General features: G+C 44.6%; 3 protein-coding genes across 14 annotated transcripts; 2 read left to right on the top strand and 1 right to left on the bottom strand.

Moving 5' to 3' along the window:
* Positions 1 to 471, top strand: LOC133906398 (uncharacterized). Its single transcript, XM_062348288.1, has one exon. It carries the CDS (start codon positions 1 to 3, stop codon positions 469 to 471), a length of 471 nt encoding a protein of 156 aa, XP_062204272.1.
* A 4,609-nt stretch (positions 472 to 5,080) lies between these two features.
* LOC133908582 (receptor-like serine/threonine-protein kinase ALE2) lies at positions 5,081 to 13,785 on the top strand. 12 transcript variants are annotated; one of them, XM_062350667.1, is made up of 17 exons: positions 5,083 to 5,654; positions 6,708 to 6,839; positions 7,167 to 7,295; positions 7,382 to 7,564; positions 7,667 to 7,747; positions 7,900 to 7,974; positions 8,176 to 8,295; positions 8,562 to 8,660; positions 8,745 to 8,948; positions 9,034 to 9,156; positions 9,225 to 9,425; positions 9,966 to 10,073; positions 10,187 to 10,558; positions 10,761 to 11,018; positions 11,536 to 11,937; positions 12,337 to 12,580; positions 12,671 to 13,785. In XM_062350667.1, the coding sequence occupies exons 1-17, from the start codon at positions 5,552 to 5,554 to the stop codon at positions 13,293 to 13,295; spliced, it is 3,459 nt and encodes a 1,152-aa protein (XP_062206651.1). In that variant the 5' UTR covers positions 5,083 to 5,551; the 3' UTR covers positions 13,296 to 13,785. The 12 variants fall into 12 exon arrangements, with proteins under 12 accessions (XP_062206661.1, XP_062206656.1, XP_062206660.1 ...); XM_062350666.1 differs by having other exon boundaries at positions 5,084 to 5,654; positions 7,870 to 7,974; XM_062350665.1 differs by having other exon boundaries at positions 5,084 to 5,654; positions 7,867 to 7,974.
* A 297-nt stretch (positions 13,786 to 14,082) lies between these two features.
* LOC133908583 (uncharacterized) lies at positions 14,083 to 17,779 on the bottom strand. Its single transcript, XM_062350679.1, has 10 exons — positions 17,196 to 17,779; positions 16,923 to 17,017; positions 16,768 to 16,835; positions 16,627 to 16,670; positions 16,472 to 16,549; positions 16,205 to 16,358; positions 15,118 to 15,270; positions 14,921 to 15,031; positions 14,749 to 14,814; positions 14,083 to 14,631 (listed from the first exon to the last, which is right to left on the bottom strand). Exons 1-10 carry the CDS (start codon positions 17,510 to 17,512, stop codon positions 14,452 to 14,454), a joined length of 1,266 nt encoding a protein of 421 aa, XP_062206663.1. The 5' UTR covers positions 17,513 to 17,779; the 3' UTR covers positions 14,083 to 14,451.
* Positions 17,780 to 18,169: the final 390 nt, after the last annotated feature.

The raw sequence follows: 18,169 nt of genomic DNA, 5'->3' as shown, positions 1-18,169 counted from the left end.
ATGGCATTCCGTATGCTAGCATACAATGCTCCTGCTGATTCTCTGGATGAGTGCCTCCAGCTTGGAGAGAGCACCATCATTGAGAGCATGAGGTGGTTTGTTCATGTCATCATCGAGATATCCGGCGATGAGTACCTCCGTTCTCCGAACGAGGAGGACATTGCTTGCTTGCTTACTATCAACGAGCGAAGAGGGTTCCTCGGGATGCTGGGAAGCATTGACTGCATGCATTGGAGGTGGAAGAACTATCCGACTGTGTGGTCAGGTTATTTCACCGGCCATGTCAACGCATCGACGATCATTCTAGAGGTGGTGGCGTCGGAGGACCTGTGGATTTGGCATGCCTTCTTCACAATGCTAGGTCCTCTGAACGACAACAATGTTCTGCACTGCTCACATCTCTTCGATAATCTTGCCACTTGTGAGCCCCCAAGGTACAATACTCTATTAATGGACACCATTACACCATAGGGTACTACCTTGCAGATGACATATATCCAAAATGGGTCACGTTCATGAAGCCCATACCAACTTGTCAGAGGATTAACTCCTGTCATAGGGATCCCGAGAGACCCCTTTTTAGAGATTCGGCCAGGGGATGATCCTGAATAAGTTCGTCGGAGAAATAAATGGAAGTAGAAATAAATGCAACGGCCGGTGGTGGGGGATGATCGACCTAGTGTAAAGGGAGTAAATGCACCGGAGTTTAGACAGGTTCGGGCCGCACGGGGGCGTAATACCCTACTCCTGTATGGATGCAATCACTTTCCCTGAGGGGGATCCCTCAGGGATATATCTGGTTACAAGGATATATTGTCTACTAAGAGCTTGAGGCTCCTTGTTCTAGCTCTGCTCAGGCTTGCTTGCGATGTTTTCGTCTGAGTGTGGCACGGTCGACTGCTTGGGCTTGTCTTTTTTCTGATTGTTCTCCCCTCCGATGTTTCGATTTTTCCGATCGTTTTTCCGATTGTCTTCTTCTCTCTATATGCCGATCCTTTTATGCACTCGTCGACCACGACATACCCGAACGGGAAGGAAGGGGCACAAGTTCCAAGACGCCACGACTGAGAAAGGCGTCATCATTTCCTCTGGGCGAAGTGATAGGGGCGGTGGAAAAACACGGCGCGCGTCCGGTCACTCGTCACTGTGGACGCCCTGGCGACGGGCGCCGTTGAGAGGGCCCACCGGGCAGCCACATAGGCACCTGGCGTGCCCGTACTGTCTTGTTCCTCTGCCACGACAGGGCGGCAGACGGAACGTCTTGATCCTGGCAACGTTATCCCGAGATACACCGGATGATACGGGACGGGACCCGTGCAATTAATGGCCCTACACCTCCCTGCCAAAGCATGGCAGTGACTGACACTGCGGCGGGAGCAGTTGGGAATGTCAGGCCGCGCACGCCCATTAAATGCGGCCTCGGACCTCTGACTGGTTGATACCTCATCGGCGGGCCCCTCGGGGGCCCTTCTGGGTTGTCGGGGCACCGAGTGCTCGGGGGTACTGTTCACCTCCCCAAGCACTCTCGCACGAACCTTCGGGGAACCGAGTGCTCGGGGGCTGCCACGTGCAACCCCGAGCACTCTCTCCTGAGCACTTTCGCACTGACCCTCGGGGAACCGGGCGCTCGGGGGCTGCCGCACGCAGCCCCCCGAGCGCTCTCTCCCGAAACTTAGCTCTTCTGATCGTCGGGGGACTAGGATGCTCGGGGGCGACCGGGCACCTCCCTGAGCACTTTCTTCCCGGTACTTGGACTCTGCGGGTCATCGGGGAACTGGGGTGCTCGGAGACCAGAGGCTGTGGCCCCGAGCACCTTCTCCCAGAACTTAGATTTTCCTCATCCCGCATGAGGGACCTCGCGGGATGGTGACGCGTGGCGGACGGCTGGCCTGGCCTCGGGACTCAGGGACCCCCGGTTCTTGATACACCGACACAACTCCATTTGGGAGGAAGCATCAACGCTTCATGGTTTAGCAGGTAGCTGCATGAAAGGATGTAGAATGGGACTCCGGAGTCCTGCAGTTCCGGTTTCCCATAGTCCGGGGAGCAACGATGTTATGGGATCAGGGAACCCTTAACGACATGTGGCTGAGGACACCGACGGTGGGGAACCTGGGAGCTCGGTCGCTGGATCTGTGGTGGCCCAATCCTCACCCGCGGGTGACGATGCGCTAGACGCCCAGTCGCCAGATGCTGCTCGCTTTCGTTGGCCACAGACGTTGCCTGCCTTGTCTCCGCCAAGGCACACCAGATCCTCTTCCGCTGCTTCGCGGGAACCATGATCCATTCCTGAGTTTTGTCGCCAACAGTAAAGTGGGCGCTGCATCTGCCTAAAAAAAATGACGTTGCCGCTCCCCTCCCCGCATCCCTATAAACCTTGATACGGACTCTGCTAGAGTTTTACAAGGTGATGCCGAGTGGTATTTGATGTGGATGTCCACCCGAAGAGGGATACAGACTCTGTTAGAGATGGTCTTAGACACATCAGCATTTGCATGTTATGTCGTGTCCATTAAAACGAGGATCCAGAAAGAGCAATATGGCATCCAAGCATGCCCGCCGGAGGTTATTAGCTGCTCTGACTTAGAACATGGATTAATGAGTGCTTAAGAGTGATTTAATTTTGGCAGGCAGTCTCTAATCTCAATAGGATCCTGTACATAGTGGTTGATGGGTCAGATCACAGATCAAAAAAAATCGCGAAAAGAGGTCTAAAGAAGATAGAAACTCGTAAAAAGATGTGAAAAGCGTTGTCCATGGGTTGGATTCAGAAGCATGCACGTCCAGCCTAATTCTAGCCAGTTGGGAAAAGGAGGAGGACGTTCTCCGCGAGGTGGTTTGTTTGATTGCCATTAGAGACAACAAGGCATCCACCACACGCAAGGCGCCTCGCCGCCGGTTTTGCTTTATGATCCCGTCGGTTGCGGGGTGTCTAATTCGCGCGCGAGTTAGCAGGCTTGCTCACCTGCGATTTCGAACAGCAAAACGATAATCACGTGTGTTAGCAGGTCTCCTTTTTTCTAGCCTCTGATGGCTCACCTCCGCTCCTCTTCTCTAGCAGCTCGCCCCCACCCCGCCCTCCTCAGCCTTCTCGTGCTCCTCCTCATCCTTCTCCAGTGTGCTCACCCCTGCCCTGCCCTCCTCCATCATCTCCGGCAGCTCTCCATCGCCAGACCCGCCACTGCCGCCTGCCGCCACGCTAACTCGGTATTGCCAGACAGTTGCTTTGCTACCCTCGCCGCCAACACTGCCTACCGACGATCCTCCACCGCTCTGCCTCAGCTGCCCTCCCGCCCGCCTCCTCCACCTCATCGGTCGCCGCTCCAGACCTCTCCCTAGACCTATCAAGACCTGAACCCTAACCCTGAACTCCGAACCTTAACTGTAACCTTAACCTGGACCTCCCTTATCAGCCACCACAGCTGTCCATGACCGATTCGAACACCCAACAAGGGCACCATGACTTCCTAATTCGTACACGCTTGTATCAGTCTTTTCGGTCGGTTGCCCTGTTAGAGCAGAGCGAAAAATAGATGTTTTTGGAGCATGACAGCACATCACGATCTCAAAGAGATGCAGCATGCCATCAAATTATATTTGTTGCCAACCCTGACCGATCGGGTACATCGGACCATTCTATTATGCACTATGATTCTGACTAGTTAGCCGGTCATCATACACCGGTAGCTTTATGCGTACGTTTTTATTTAAGAAAAGGTTCAGATTGATGGTTCATATACTTTGTGATCATAAATATTTAACGTTTTAACTACAATCTAATTAAAATTTAAAAACTTTATAGGTCAATAGCTTTTAAAATATTTAGTTTGTAAACATAAAAATTATACGTGAATATTTATTTTAAAAAATACTATCATAATATTATATTTTTATTAGATATTATAACTATATTTAATATAAAATAGTGGTTAAGGTTGCACATCGAAGATTGAAAAAATAAAAAACATTATATACTTTCTCTAATTATAAATATTTATCGTTTCGATCAAGATCCGATTAAACTTTTAAAACTTTTAAAATATTTAGTTTAGAAATATAAAAATCACATATGATTTATCTTAAAAAATATTTTCATAATATTATATTTTTATTAAATATTATAACTATATTTTAATAAAACAATGGTTAAAGTTACCATAAAAATCATAAAAAATAAAAAACGACAAGCAAGGAAGTATTTTTGAGAGAAAGTACTTGATCTCCGTGGTGCCTCTCTAAATGGTTATATGTGAAGCAACAGCTTGTCATACTCTAATCGCAGTGTGACTGAAAAATTAGCAATGAATGCAGAATGTACGATGTCTTAAACATATGTAGCTAGGACCCAAATGCGAAAGAAATGCTTCATCACGAAGGTACTCTTTTTTTCCGAGGGCTCATCACGAAGGTACCAGCTATATGAGATGGGAGTATCACCTAAAGAGGAAACGGAATACCCCACTAAGAACATCACTGCCTTTGACACTGCCAACATGTTTATGTGGAGAATTCTGTAGAGTTGGAAGAAGATTGATGCAACACACACTCGTTTAATGCGTCATAACATAAAAAATTCTACCCACAAGGTCTACTACAGTGTTGGACCTATCGGTCCGTAAAATTATCTCCAATTATATTCTCTTTATGATTTTCTTTCTCGTTTCTATTCTTTTTATTTTCTCTCATCTTCAATAACTTTCTTTTGAAGGGAATCGCGAAGGGAAAGGAGAGAATCTTATCCTAAAAGGAATGACTTAGAAATCATTTCGTAACAAAAATCGTAAAAAAAAAATTGTTACAACGCTGAAGTGAACGAAAATCCGTTATGAATATATTTTTTCTCTAAAAAAAACCTTTGAGCATAGTCTAATCTCACTTATTGATGCTGTCCCCCAGAGCGAGCAAAACAGAGACCCAGCGTCCACCACCGCGCCAATGCTGCAGTGAGTACACCACACCACCCGTCGTCGATCTCCACCAGACCACCACCTAACTAATTGCGACCGTACCGAACCACGGACCGCAGGTAGGCCATGCCAAACCCAAACAACCAGAAACCTCCCCATTCCGGCCCTCCCCCGCGCCGACGCACCACGACGCCCCCAGCGAACGCGGCCACTCCCGCCTGCCCTGCCGTTCTGCCGCAAAGCCGACCCTTAAAAAACACAACCCCTTGCGCGGCCGCTGAAACAGACTGCGAATCGCCGTGCGCCAGCGCGCAGATCGCAGCAGAGGCAGGCAGGCGGAGCCCTTTCCGCGATTAAAAAAAAAACAGAGTACCCACTCGCTTGCTTTGTAGTGCTAGTCGGCTTGGTGCGTGCTCCGCCGCCCCATTCTCCGTGTTTAGTAGTCTCGGGCTCTGTGCGCCGAATCTTTTCCCTCCTCGCGCACCCCAGAGCCACCACCGCCACCCACTCATCCGCCTCTGCGCCCGCGCGTGCAGTGTGTCGACCGGACTAACTGGTACGGGGGGATTGAGATGTGATCGTGGCGGACTAGCACCGGCGGTTAGTCCGAGTTTTGCCGCCGGCTTGTGGTGGCGGGCCGGGAGATGGGGCGGTGCGGAGGAGGGGCGGGCGGCTGCTGCGGAGGTGGCTTCGCTCTCCTCGCCGCCGCCTTGGTCGTCTCCGTGCTTGTGATCCGTGGTGGTGGAGGTATGCGAACTCGGGTCTGTTGGTCTCTGGGAGTTTGGCGGTGTCCTGTGGGTGTAGTTTTGTCAGGATCATGCGTCCGTGGATGCTCGAGTAGCTTACTCGTGAGAATTTTGTGGTCTGAGCTGCCAAAAGCCCAAAACCGAAGGCTCGGAGACTTTGTTTGGTATACTACCCTTAGTTTTCACTGTGAAACGTACTGATGGTTGGAATCTTCGTTGAACTTAGAGTTAACATTGTTTGAGTCTTTCATCCTTGGAATTGGATGGCGGGTTGATGTTAGAGCCTTAGAGGGTTGTTTGCGATTTTGGCATGTATCATGAAGTTATATCCCCCAAGGTTAAGTGCAACGTTGAAGAATACCCACATAATTCAAATTCTAGACATACATGTTTGAAGTTTACTTGGTTAAGAAATGATTAAGTTTATGCACCTAATATATTGGCACGATCGAGTTGTTACCTCCAATTTGTTGGATTCCTATTAATTAATTGCACTGCATATGGCAATGCTGGGCTTAATTATACTATATACTTAAGGAACGGCATAATAGCAATTCTGGATGAAATTGTTAGTGTATAATGGTTGCAGTAACTGGGGACGAGGCACAATTGCTTTGTGCTTTGGCAGGTAACCTCACAGTATGATGCGATCAGAAAATTAGGGATTCAATGTAGCAGGCATAGCAGTAGTATTTAAGGGCTAGGAGATGAGGCTTTACATTTTTAATATGAAGCAAGAATCTTTTGGTTCAAATCAGCATCTAGATTAGTATTGAGCAGTACCTAAAATGCCTCGCTAACTGTTTTAGCTAATCATCTCTTTTTGTTAGCACTGTGTTGTTATAGTTTATGAAGTACACTTGTCAGATATTTTCGCCAAATGTTCTTTAATCTTTAACATTTTTCTTGTTGGTAAAGAAAGATGAAAAAAAACTGTGCTGATTTTTACTTTATTCCACTTGGAGACACGAACAAGTTCCTTCTATCGCATATGGAATGGAACTTGTATGCTGATAAAATCACTGAATGTTCTGTTTCATACTTACTTTTGAAGGTTTGAAGCAATCTCACGCACCTGCTGTTGCTCGCAAGATGGTTCTATCCATAACGAGTTGGCATCCACAAACTAACTTGGATAATGTACTTCATCCATCACAAGTACAAGATCAAAGACTGGAAAGCTTAGGTCTGTAACTAAACATTATATACTTCAATGTTCTGTAATTTTTGTTTTTATATATTGTGATGCGTGTTTCTGAACTAGACACGATTGTCTATATTATTTCTTTGGTAGGATTAACTGCAAAACGACCTGCATGAACTACTATCTAGTATACATGTTAACAAACTGCAGGATCAATATGCACCAAGCCCGGAAATCAACCATGTAGTTAATTTGCATAACTGTGATTTATTCTAAGCTTTTCCAAGTCCAACGTCGAACAATAGCTGGCTTTTTTTCCTTTTTTGTTCTGAAAATAGTTGCACTCTTCTAATAGGTTTCCTTTCATAGATGAAACCATTTCACCATCTAAACAAGCAGTGCTGCCTGCAATGCAACCTAGTGCTCCACCTGATCATTTTTATCAGTCACCAAACAGAGAATTATCCCCGTCTATACAGAGCCCAGGGCCAATTGTTGGTTAGCTTGCTGAACTCTATCTACATCTATGTAACCTTAAAAAACTAGTTTGGCATGATGATTTTTTATTTTTGCTTCATTCACAGGCCAAGCTGTGCCACATTCACATATAATATCTCCATCATTTCAAACCAGCAATGAAGTTACAAATCCTCATCTCCGGGTGCCTGCTTCTTTGCCATCTCTTCCAGTTCAACTAAATGTGCCTCATCCTAAAATTTCTGCTGACACTCCAACTGCTGCACCTTTTTCTCAACAGAAGCCATGGTGTAAGAACTCTCTAAGCTCTGGCATATGTTCTCATTGTTCATCACAACATTCGATCAATCTTTTACGGCCTCTAATTTCATTTTTTTTTTACCTTGGACCAGCATCTCAACCTCCTTCATATCTCCCTTCTATCGGAAGTCAATCAACACCACCAGCTCTTTCACCCCTTATAAATGACCACTGTAAGATTGTTGGATCTAAGGTTATACCATGTCATAAGTTTACAAGCTAATGAGATGGCATCGGGTTTCTCATGCTTACCTAACTCAGAATCTGTTGCAACCTATCTTTTGCACGGCAGCAGCTCCTCAATCATCTCGTACTTCTCCAACAGGCCAGGAGACATCTAGAGTACCTGGTGCTTCACCTCCAGCAGAATTTCCCAGCCAAAGAAAGCCACCGCCAGGAGGTATAGTTCCTATTGATCGCTTAGTGTCTAGATGGTCCATTAATTCCAAACAGTTCATGTTTATATAACCCATTTGTATTGTAACCTTTGGTGGATATAGCAGCTGTATCACCAAGTTCGAATTCAAATGGTACTGAATCAACTAGGTCATTCTGTGATTTTATCATCTGCATTTTTACATTCCGACCATATGATGTACAGTATCTGCTGTTTCTCCATCACCAATATCTTCTCCCGCCATCAATGGGACTAGGTATGGTGCGCCTGTTGCTGCACCTCCGTGGCAATCCTCTACCCCTTCACATTATCCACACATAGAAGGTAGCCCTCTCCTTTAGTTAAAGCTCAACAAACTTCTCTTGATTGCAATACGATCGTATGTATGACGTCAGGCTCACCTCGTTCACCACCACTAAATGCTCCGCTCACTAATCAGGGGAAGATGTATGCATTCGAGTTTCTGGCCCTCCAAAGCATTTAGCGCTTTTAGACTATCCACATAGCAAAAGTATATCGTATCTGTTTGAGAGTTTATGAAAATTATATTTTCTTATTTCTAAGTCAGTTCCAACAATGTTCTGATGCAGGACCTGCTATTCCTCCAGCATCAACTACTTCACCCCCAGTTTTGGCACCTCCTATCAGATCTTACCCGTCTTCACCTGCAATTGGGCGACAAACACAAAGTATGTCCCTCAAGCATTATTCAAAATTATTTTTTTATCTTCTAGGGTATGATTAACATACTTTTCTTCTGCTACACTATGCAGGATCAGCAGCTTCTCCAGAAACAGCAGTTCATCCAGCTAACCATGGTAAGGACCATGGAGTTCCAGTTGCAGCACCTTCAAAAGGAATTCATCACGATTCCATACCTGTGAATAATACACATGGAAAGACTCATGGAGCTCCAGTTGTGGCACCACCAAGGAGAAGGCATCACCAGTTGCCTGCAAATAATACATATGTAAAAGGTATACTACCAGGCACCAATAATGCCTTGTACCAGGATGAACCAATGGCTGGTAATAAAATGATTCATGAAGTTATGTCGTGCAGGACCTGCTGTTTCTCCCTCGAAGTCCCCCATCATCCATAGGAAAGGACCTGGCATTCCAGTTGCGGCACCTCCAGAGGAACATTCCAGCCATTTACCACCTGCAAATCATAGACACCACAAAGGCACGCACCTACTGGAAACACTACTAAAAATAAATGCATTCATCTCAGTCAATTGATGTTTGATGCAGGTTCCTTACCTGTTATAAGTCCTGCTCCGCATAAAACTAATAATGCTTCTGCACCAAGCCATGGGCATTCTGGTTTACATCATAGTCCTGCACCTGCACCTGCACCTGTACGTTTGCCTCCATCAAAAGGAAAGGGACAAGGAAATCCTGCATATGCTCCACACCATCCCCGACAATATCATTCGCCATCGTATTCTCCAGGTTAGATTTATTTGTTTGAACACTCTTGTTACATTGCCTCATTTGTTCTAGCCCCTACAAACGCTCCAGCCATATGTCCTAAGAACAGTCCCAAACAAGCACCACCTCATTTTGTCGAAGGTACTAACATGTTAAGTTTGGTTAGACTTAAGCTCAATCATGCATGCCGCCATCATTGAGTGTTGAAACATGAAAGTCTTAAGACATCTCATGCAAATAAATAGATGACAGACATTTCTAGTGCAAGAATAGTCTATGGTTACTTGATTGAGAGTCCAATATTTAATCCATAGCAGGATCGGGACTCATTCTTAACATGAATACGCATACTATCCTTCCCTGGTATGTGCATCTGAATGTGTTTGTAATATTAGTAACACAGGCCTCAAGTAAATTTCCAACCTTTTATAAATATGTCAAAAGGGATTCCGCCTTGATAATGTTAACTCCAACAGGGGCTGGAAGTAATCTAGATTTCCATGGCTTTAATATGAATGTAACTATATAATCTGGTTTCTCAATACCATTACACCTATGCAGGACCTGATCTACCGCCTGTGCATCCACCTGACAGTCCTGCATTTAAAAAGCCCAAGGCTTTGGCACCAGCCCCTAATCAAGTGTTGCTACCTCCACCACCAAATTCATGTATGCTGAGGATACTTTGTTCCATTTGAATTCATCAATGCAAAGTTTCTCTACATTAGTCAGCTACTCATTGCTTATCTGTGGTTCATTCATCTTCGTTTTGGTTTTGCTAGACTGCACGGCATTATCCTGTCAAGATCCTCTGACCAATACTCCTCCGGGGACAATATGTCTCTGTGTGTTGCCAATAAAAGTCGAGCTTCGTTTTGGTATAGCATTGTACACGTTCTTTACACTGGTCGCGGAACTTGCGCAGGATATTGCGTCTGGAGTGCTCATGAATCAAAGTCAAGTCCGTGTTATGGGAGCAAATGCTGCACCTGATGACCCTGAGAAGACAGTTGTCCTTATTGATCTTGTGCCACTGGGAGCAAAATTTGACAATACAACAGCACTTTTAGTATTTGAAAGGTTTTGGCATAAGCAGGTTATCATAAACACTATGCATTTTGGAAACTATGATGTGTTATATGTTCTTTACCCAGGTGAGAGTTCTCAGTGACTTATTGTTGTTCCACTTAATATCAGATTCTTATGTTAACCTCTTGGATATATCTTGTTGATTGTATTTGACTTGATTCTTAAATCACTTTTTATTGTTCAGGTCCATAGTTCACTTGCTGCTCTTTTCTTTTTTTCCTTTCAAAACACTGGTCATGATACGCATGGTTTCATTTACTCGTGCAGGTCTTCCTTCGTCACCGCCGGCAGCTGCGGGAAGCATGAACAATGGTCTTAGCAATGTAAATGATCCAAGGTTACGCCCCCTTGCTGTTGATGTGGGAAATAAGAGAGGAAGAAAAGGCAGGGACATAATTGTAATAGTTGTTCTATCAAGTATTTTTGCTTTTATTTTATGTTCTGGAGCAGCATTGGCGATTTATTTCAAGCTTAAGAACTGCAACCATTTAACTGAAGCATCACTTACGCCAGCAAAACCTGCAGGTAGCAAGACATTCTGTTCATGGATTATTATTACCTTTTATCTTTCTGTGTGACACCTTTGAAAACGTAGCAAAATGCAGCTTGGTGAACCTCTTTTCTGCTAAAAACATAAGTTGCCCCTTTTTCTGTGAAAACATAAACCATTTGGCAGCAGATTGTAATACATCTTTATAGGTATATGTTAGAGAACAACATGACTTATTGATCATCCTTTCCATGCCTAAAGGCATTCTGAGGCCTTAGTATGTGCTGCAAACTAGCGAGCTAAGATGCTTATTCTGTTTATAGCTTTCAAGAGCTGAGCACTGAGAAGGTGAGAAGTGTTGCTTCTATAGTGAAAAGAAATGTTTCTGTGGAAGATTAAGTGTTCTGTTTCATGCTTCATGGGTGAACTGTAGAAGTACTCGCATCATCTTTGATAAATCTTAAGACTTACAGTTACAACTTTACAAAAAAAAAAAACCTCATGGCACTGATTTTATTCATTTTTCCTTCAATGGTTGCATTGGAAATGCAGGTCTTGGTTCTGTAGTGGTTGGGAGCAGGCTAGGTAGCAGACCTATTTCGGCATCACCGTCCTTCAGCTCAAGCATGGTGACATATAAAGGATCTGCCAAAACGTTTAGCTTGGTTGAGATGGAAAGAGCTACACAGGGATTTGATGAGTCTAGAATTATTGGTGAGGGTGGTTTTGGACGTGTCTATGAAGGTATTCTTGAGGATGGAGAACAGGTTGCTGTCAAGATTCTGAAGAGGGATGACCAGCAAGGTACCCGTGAATTTTTGGCTGAGGTTGAGATGCTTAGCCGATTGCATCACAGGAACTTGGTTAAGCTGATAGGTATATGCACAGAGGAGCATAGCCGGTGTTTGGTATATGAGCTTATTCCAAATGGCAGTGTGGAATCTCACTTGCATGGTAAATTCGTGTGTTTTTTCTTCTTCTGTGACTTCACTTTCTAAGACTTTCTTCATTGTCACAAGAACTTCTGCTTCATCACTTTATTTAGTCGTTTTCTTGGCGAGAGATGTAGATGAGCAAAACACTTAATTGACTAGAGAATCCAGACTCTATTCTGTAGTGGAATAGAGCTGTTATAATGGTGCTACTCATATGAAAACATATCAGTACTAGTTTTGAATATCATTATGTTGAATTTGTTGATACTTAATACCAACAAAATGCAAACATGTGTTTTCAAATCTTACTATGGTTTGTGGGTTGTGTGGTATATATCTTCTGCTCTCTAAATTGGCAAGTTTGGAGACTATGGATCCATGGACTTTTGAAATGAAATAATATTGTGATTCTAAGCAGGATCAGATAAGGAAGCTGCTCGACTTGATTGGGATGCTAGGCTAAAAATTGCACTAGGTGCGGCACGTGCACTTGCTTATTTGCATGAAGATTCAAGTCCACGTGTCATACATCGTGACTTCAAGTCAAGTAACATCTTATTGGAACATGACTTCACCCCAAAGGTTTCAGACTTTGGCCTAGCAAGAACAGCTTTGGGTGAGGGAAACGAGCATATTTCAACTCGTGTTATGGGAACCTTTGGGTATGTTGAATCTGAACTCATTTTCTTTACTCTTCCATAGCCGATTTAATATCCTCAACTTATTATATATTTATGATCGATTATTCTTAGGTATGTTGCTCCTGAATATGCAATGACCGGGCATCTTCTAGTAAAGAGTGATGTCTACAGCTATGGTGTTGTTCTTCTTGAGCTTCTTACAGGAAGGAAACCGGTAGATATGTCAAGACCTCCAGGGCAAGAGAACTTAGTCGCATGGGCTAGTTCTCTTCTGACAAACAGGGATGGTTTGGAAACAATCATAGATCCTTCACTTGGGAATAGCGTCCCATTTGACAGCATTGCAAAAGTAGCAGCCATTGCTTCTATGTGCGTTCAGCCTGAGGTGGATCAGCGCCCATTTATGGGGGAAGTTGTTCAGGCTCTGAAGTTGGTATGCAACGAAGGCAGTGAGTTCAACGAATCCACAAGCTTTAGCCAAGATTTGCATATCCAGGATGCTGATATTGTGAGTAGAGCTAGTCTGGATATGGACGTCGACCCAGCGCTATCTGCCGAGCGGTTCAGTTCATCAGCACATTATGATGCTCTGGATGCCTCTGGTTCTTTCCGACGATATTCAAGTTCAGGTCCTTTAAGAGTAGGTAGAACTGGCCACAATAAGGAGAGGGGCTTGTCAACAGGTAGCTCAAGTGAACACGTTGGTCTACAAAGATTTAGGATTGATTCAGAGTAGTCAGCCTGCAGTCTTCGTTTGATGATGTGAGCATTGAAGAAATGCACATTGGTTTATTTTGTCCAAGCCAGAGTTCATATTTATTGTGAATATCTGTAAAAATAGCAAAAGGTGTAAAAAACAGTGTACCAGCTTCAGCTGAGACCGAGAGTGAGCCCCTGGGTGGCTTGGCAAATGGCAATGGAAGACTGCTAGGTACTGCAGAACTGAACAGTTACTGCTGCCTTCTACTTTTCTCTCATTGATGGCATCGGGGAAGCTGAAGCAAAAAGATTTCGCACGCTCTTTTGTAGTGTTAGGGATGTAAAAATGCCTTCGGCGAAAAAGGGATGTACAAAAGCTTGTTCCCCGTACTCAAAAGTGAAATGTGTCGTTTTCGGCCGATCCACGCTGGGATTCTGGGCCGTTTCAACTGTACAATCCACGAACCCTTTCTATCACATGAAATGTATATCAAGTGAAATTTCAACTGAAATCTCGGATATTCGTACACATGCTGTCATCATTTTTGGATTCAATGGAATAATGTTTGTCTTCCTAATTGGTGGCAATCTTCTGCATATTTATCTGGTGACAGTATATTATCGTTGTGATGCTGGACTTCTTAATGCCAGACTACCGAAGCTGGCTGTTTGGCCATTCAGACGAAACCAGCTGGTTTGGTCTACACGCAACATTGGAGGCGATGTCGCAAAAGACCGGAGCCTTGCGTTTCTGCATAATTTGTGATTTCTCACGTTACAAATCACTAGCATAAAAAACTGACAAGATTATGCTTAGATGCAAATACAGAATTCAAGATGACGTTGCTACATTAAATGGTTGCAATTCCATTTCAGATTACATGCGGTCAAAATACATTCGGTGGCCATTGTTCAGATGGGAACAACCAAAATCAATCACATCCATCACATGCTGAATACAACACCTTTCTGGAACAAACCACACTGAAAAAATAGTGGGGCTGGCAGTACTCATCTAGTGGACGCCATCGCCTACATGGTTAAGGCTCCGGCATGCAAATCATTTTGCATGGCCAAGGAAACGGGCAATCGGTAGAGGATGAACAAAAAATAGACATTGCACTGAACAAATATCTCGTGCAGAAGACTTGACAAATCAAACCAATAAGAAAGGAGAGAAAAGATCGCCATCGTCAGGTTGCTGAAGGAGCTTCCTTTTCCTCAGCTGCAAGCGGAGCATCTTGTTGGTCAGCTATAGCTGGAGAAGCTTCCTTTTCTTTGTCAAGAGACACAGCTGCTGAGAGCCATTCTGAAGCTGGGGCTCCAATTTCAGGCTCCACATACCCATGCACATTCAGAGGAGTGACAGATATCTGTAGGTTGTATAATGAGGGGTAAACAATTAGGCATTTTGAAAGGGACACACACGACACACCACACTAGAGAGAGAGAGAGAGAGAGAGAGAGAGAGAGAGAGAGAGAGAGCTCACAAATCCATTCTCCAATGCTCTCAAATCGATATCTTCATCTAAATCTTCATGTTGCTTCTCAATGAACTGCATTTTGATGTAAGCAGAGAAGAAAATAATGCTCAGAATGCTTTGAGGATATTACATATGTGATTGGAAACATGCTCTCGACTCCACTAGAAAATGTAATTACCTCAGCACGGAATAATTTCTTTACTACTTCTCGAACCTCTTGTTTCCCAGCAGCTGCAACAGACTCAACCTCGACTATCTTTCGCTGAGCATTAACTCTACGTGCAGCTCCCTGAAGATGAAAGCAAAAATCAATTAAAGAAATGTGCTAATGAGGATGTAACAAATTTCTGTGGCATAAAAGAATTGTCTTCTTACTGCTGCAGACGCATCCTTCCCAAGCTGCGCCAGCTGAATACCGAGGCTTTGATGCATGCCCATGAAGTGAGCAGCAGATGAAGGTCTGCTTGTTGACACAGCTTGCCAACTTTGAGCAGGACTATATACGCTCTGTTTGGTCAACTTGAAACCCTGGCATCATGAGATATACAATTTAAAAGTAATTACATTTAAAAAGAGAACCAAACTATGTCCGTGCTATAGGTTTCTTCTATCACAGTTGTCAGAAAGAATGCAAATTAACTCAAGCTAAAGTAAAGTGAAGTGGTTCACCATTATCAATATGTCCACAAATCATAGTTGTCCTTCTAATTAATAATGTTGACATGCCTTACATATAAATTAGTGAACTTACAATTCTCATAATTCTTATGAAGAAATAATGAGGCATATTGTTGCGCTTGTGGATAAGCCACTAAGGTAATGCCTACATGGCTGATCATTCTGTTCAGCTCAGCAGTTGAAGTTAAGTTATGAACTTATAATGCAGAGAAGAAGCTATTAACCCATTAGGCCACAAAATGAGACAGTGCTTTGCCACAGTGGGATACATCTGACATGCCATGGTACTTAAGGGAGTTCAGAGTCAAGATATCACAGTTTCACATGTTCACAGGACTATATTCTGATACAGTATGTTGATACAAGAGAACTACTGGTGACAAAACACAGCTAAAAATATATTTATGTATTTTTTTTAAAAAAAAGGACGCATTTGCCAAAACAGTGCAGCTTCACTGTAGTTTATTGATTTCTTAAACCTTCAATGGTGCAGGCAGCAGATGCACCTTTTTTGTCTGACATCAACATGGCAAACAGCTAATGCTCTGTGATGTGGAATCTCATTTCTTTGTCTTTAAACTAAACTCCCAAGGAGATTAAAGTAGTAAATGATGTTTTTAAATCGAGCTTATTTTTCTAGCCAGCAGCAACAGTGGTCCAGATATGCTTCCATCTAAGTTTCGAAGTGAAAGAAGTAAAAGGAGTTCGTGTAATCCAAGAGCTATGGTGTTGCTATTCACCCTAAAGTGGAGTTTAGGGTTCAGAGTACCATTCACAAAATAACCTTATTTGCAGATGGTGAGTTTGGAACCCCAATATTCAGCAGGCACCCTCTGAGGAAAGTTCCTTTCTCAATGTCTGCCAAGGCAGCACTTATCAATGGCAAACATGCTTGAGCTGCATCCTTGAAGTCACTGTCTTTGCTTTCATCCTTCTTCCTAGTCACATATACCCAACACATATTGTTAGCTTGTGTTATTGGATAGAACAATCATATTAATGATGTAGAAAATTTGAAATATAAATTCAACAAAAGTGTAGGCATGCCCACCAATTCAATGAGATTGCAATTGAAGGCACCCCATACATTAAGGCCTCCCTTGCGGCAGCAATGGCAGAAGAGTGGAACCTGCAGAATTCAGCAATGAATTAATAACAAAATAGAAAACAAACAATAAATGGATCACTTCTGAAACAAGAGCATACATCTCATATCCGCAATTTGGCCCTGCGTTGATACCGCTGATCACCTGTATTAACCAAATGAAATCATCCTCAATGATGAGTTGATGACATGCTCAGGAAATCCAGGTTCTCAACAATAAACATAGCTCACAAGTACGATACCAAAGCCGGTGCCGACCAAGAAAACAGCCTCCCAGATAATGCTAATGAGACGCAATCCACCGGTGTGCCTTCATTAGCAATCATCAAAGTCAGCACAGAAATAAAATATTATGCACAGAAATAACTCGAGAACGGTATGAATGAATAACCCTCACCAGATATCTCAAAAGCTTTCGCCCCTGTGAAATCCACGGATGTCGCGGTGATGGTCTCACGGATGGTAATTGAATGGCCGCAAGCTAGCTTATCCCTTTGAATCAAGAAAGGGCCACAGATTAGTTTAGTTCTAGAATCACAGAGCGACGAAATTAGTTAGTTTCTACAAGCTCACAACACATCCAACCGAAACGAAGACTATTCCGCGGTCAAAAGACCAATGCAAGGCGAAATCAACAAGCCGGGCGGGCGGGCGGGTTGGTGGGGCATACGATTCGGGGGCGCACACGTGGACGTCGCAGCAGCCGCCGGCGACGAGGGCGTCGACGAGAGCCGCGAGACCCGGCGACCGGATCCCGCTGGCGCAGGTCAGCAGGACGACAGGCCTCTCCGGGGCTCCATCTCCCGCTGTGGCGTCGGAAGCCTCCGCCGCTGGGGCCTCCGCCTCCGCCTCCGCCTCGCCGGCGGCGGTGCCGACGTCATCGGCCGGGGGCGGGCGGCGCGCGGCGAGCACGGACTGGAGGTTGGAGACGAGCGCGGACGGGAGAGGGTTGCGTTTCGGAGCGTCGTCGCCGGAGCTGGCCTCCATCGGCTTCGCCGCCGGAGAGGTTGTTGCCTTGTCGGGGATGGTGTGGGGGCAAGAGAGAGGTGTACGAAGGAAGGAAGCGGTGGTGGTGACAAGGAGGAGGTGGTGGAAATGGACTGAAATAGCGAAATGGGTTGGGCGCGCATAGTTTATGGATTTCCTGGCCGGGCCCGCTTTACATGTAGGGAGAGGCTCCTTTTCTGACCTGCTCAGATTTGGGGGAAAGTTGAGTACGGATTCGGCAAATTATGGCCAAATTAACTTTGTCGTCATTTGGTAATTAAATCGTCCATTATTAAATTTTACACCTAAACCACTATTACTAACAGAAGCTAGTGCCATGGTATCCTATGACTTGGGAACCTTGGAATTAGCCAGGTCCTTTCTTTGACCAGCGCTGGTTCATGTGAAAACTAGCAACGTGTTAAACCCCGTGAAATCCATGCGAAAAAGTTTCGAATAGAAAAAAAAACAGATGTAGTGGAGGGCATGCGCGAAAGTTCTGAGACCAAACTCAGCCTGCACTTACCAAGATGTTAATACAGGCATGTCCCCGTCTCGGCATTTACGCGCTGCACGCAAGTGGGGCTACGGTTCCGTTCCGGCGACGTTGGTGTATTCGTCAAACTCTAAAATATTGCAGACACGAGGACGCGGAAG

This window comes from Phragmites australis, chromosome 2 (genome assembly GCF_958298935.1).
Source record: "Phragmites australis chromosome 2, lpPhrAust1.1, whole genome shotgun sequence".
Lineage (NCBI taxonomy): Eukaryota > Viridiplantae > Streptophyta > Magnoliopsida > Poales > Poaceae > Phragmites > Phragmites australis.
Note: the sequence above shows the minus strand (reverse complement) of the source record. Positions and strands in the feature narration are given on the sequence as shown.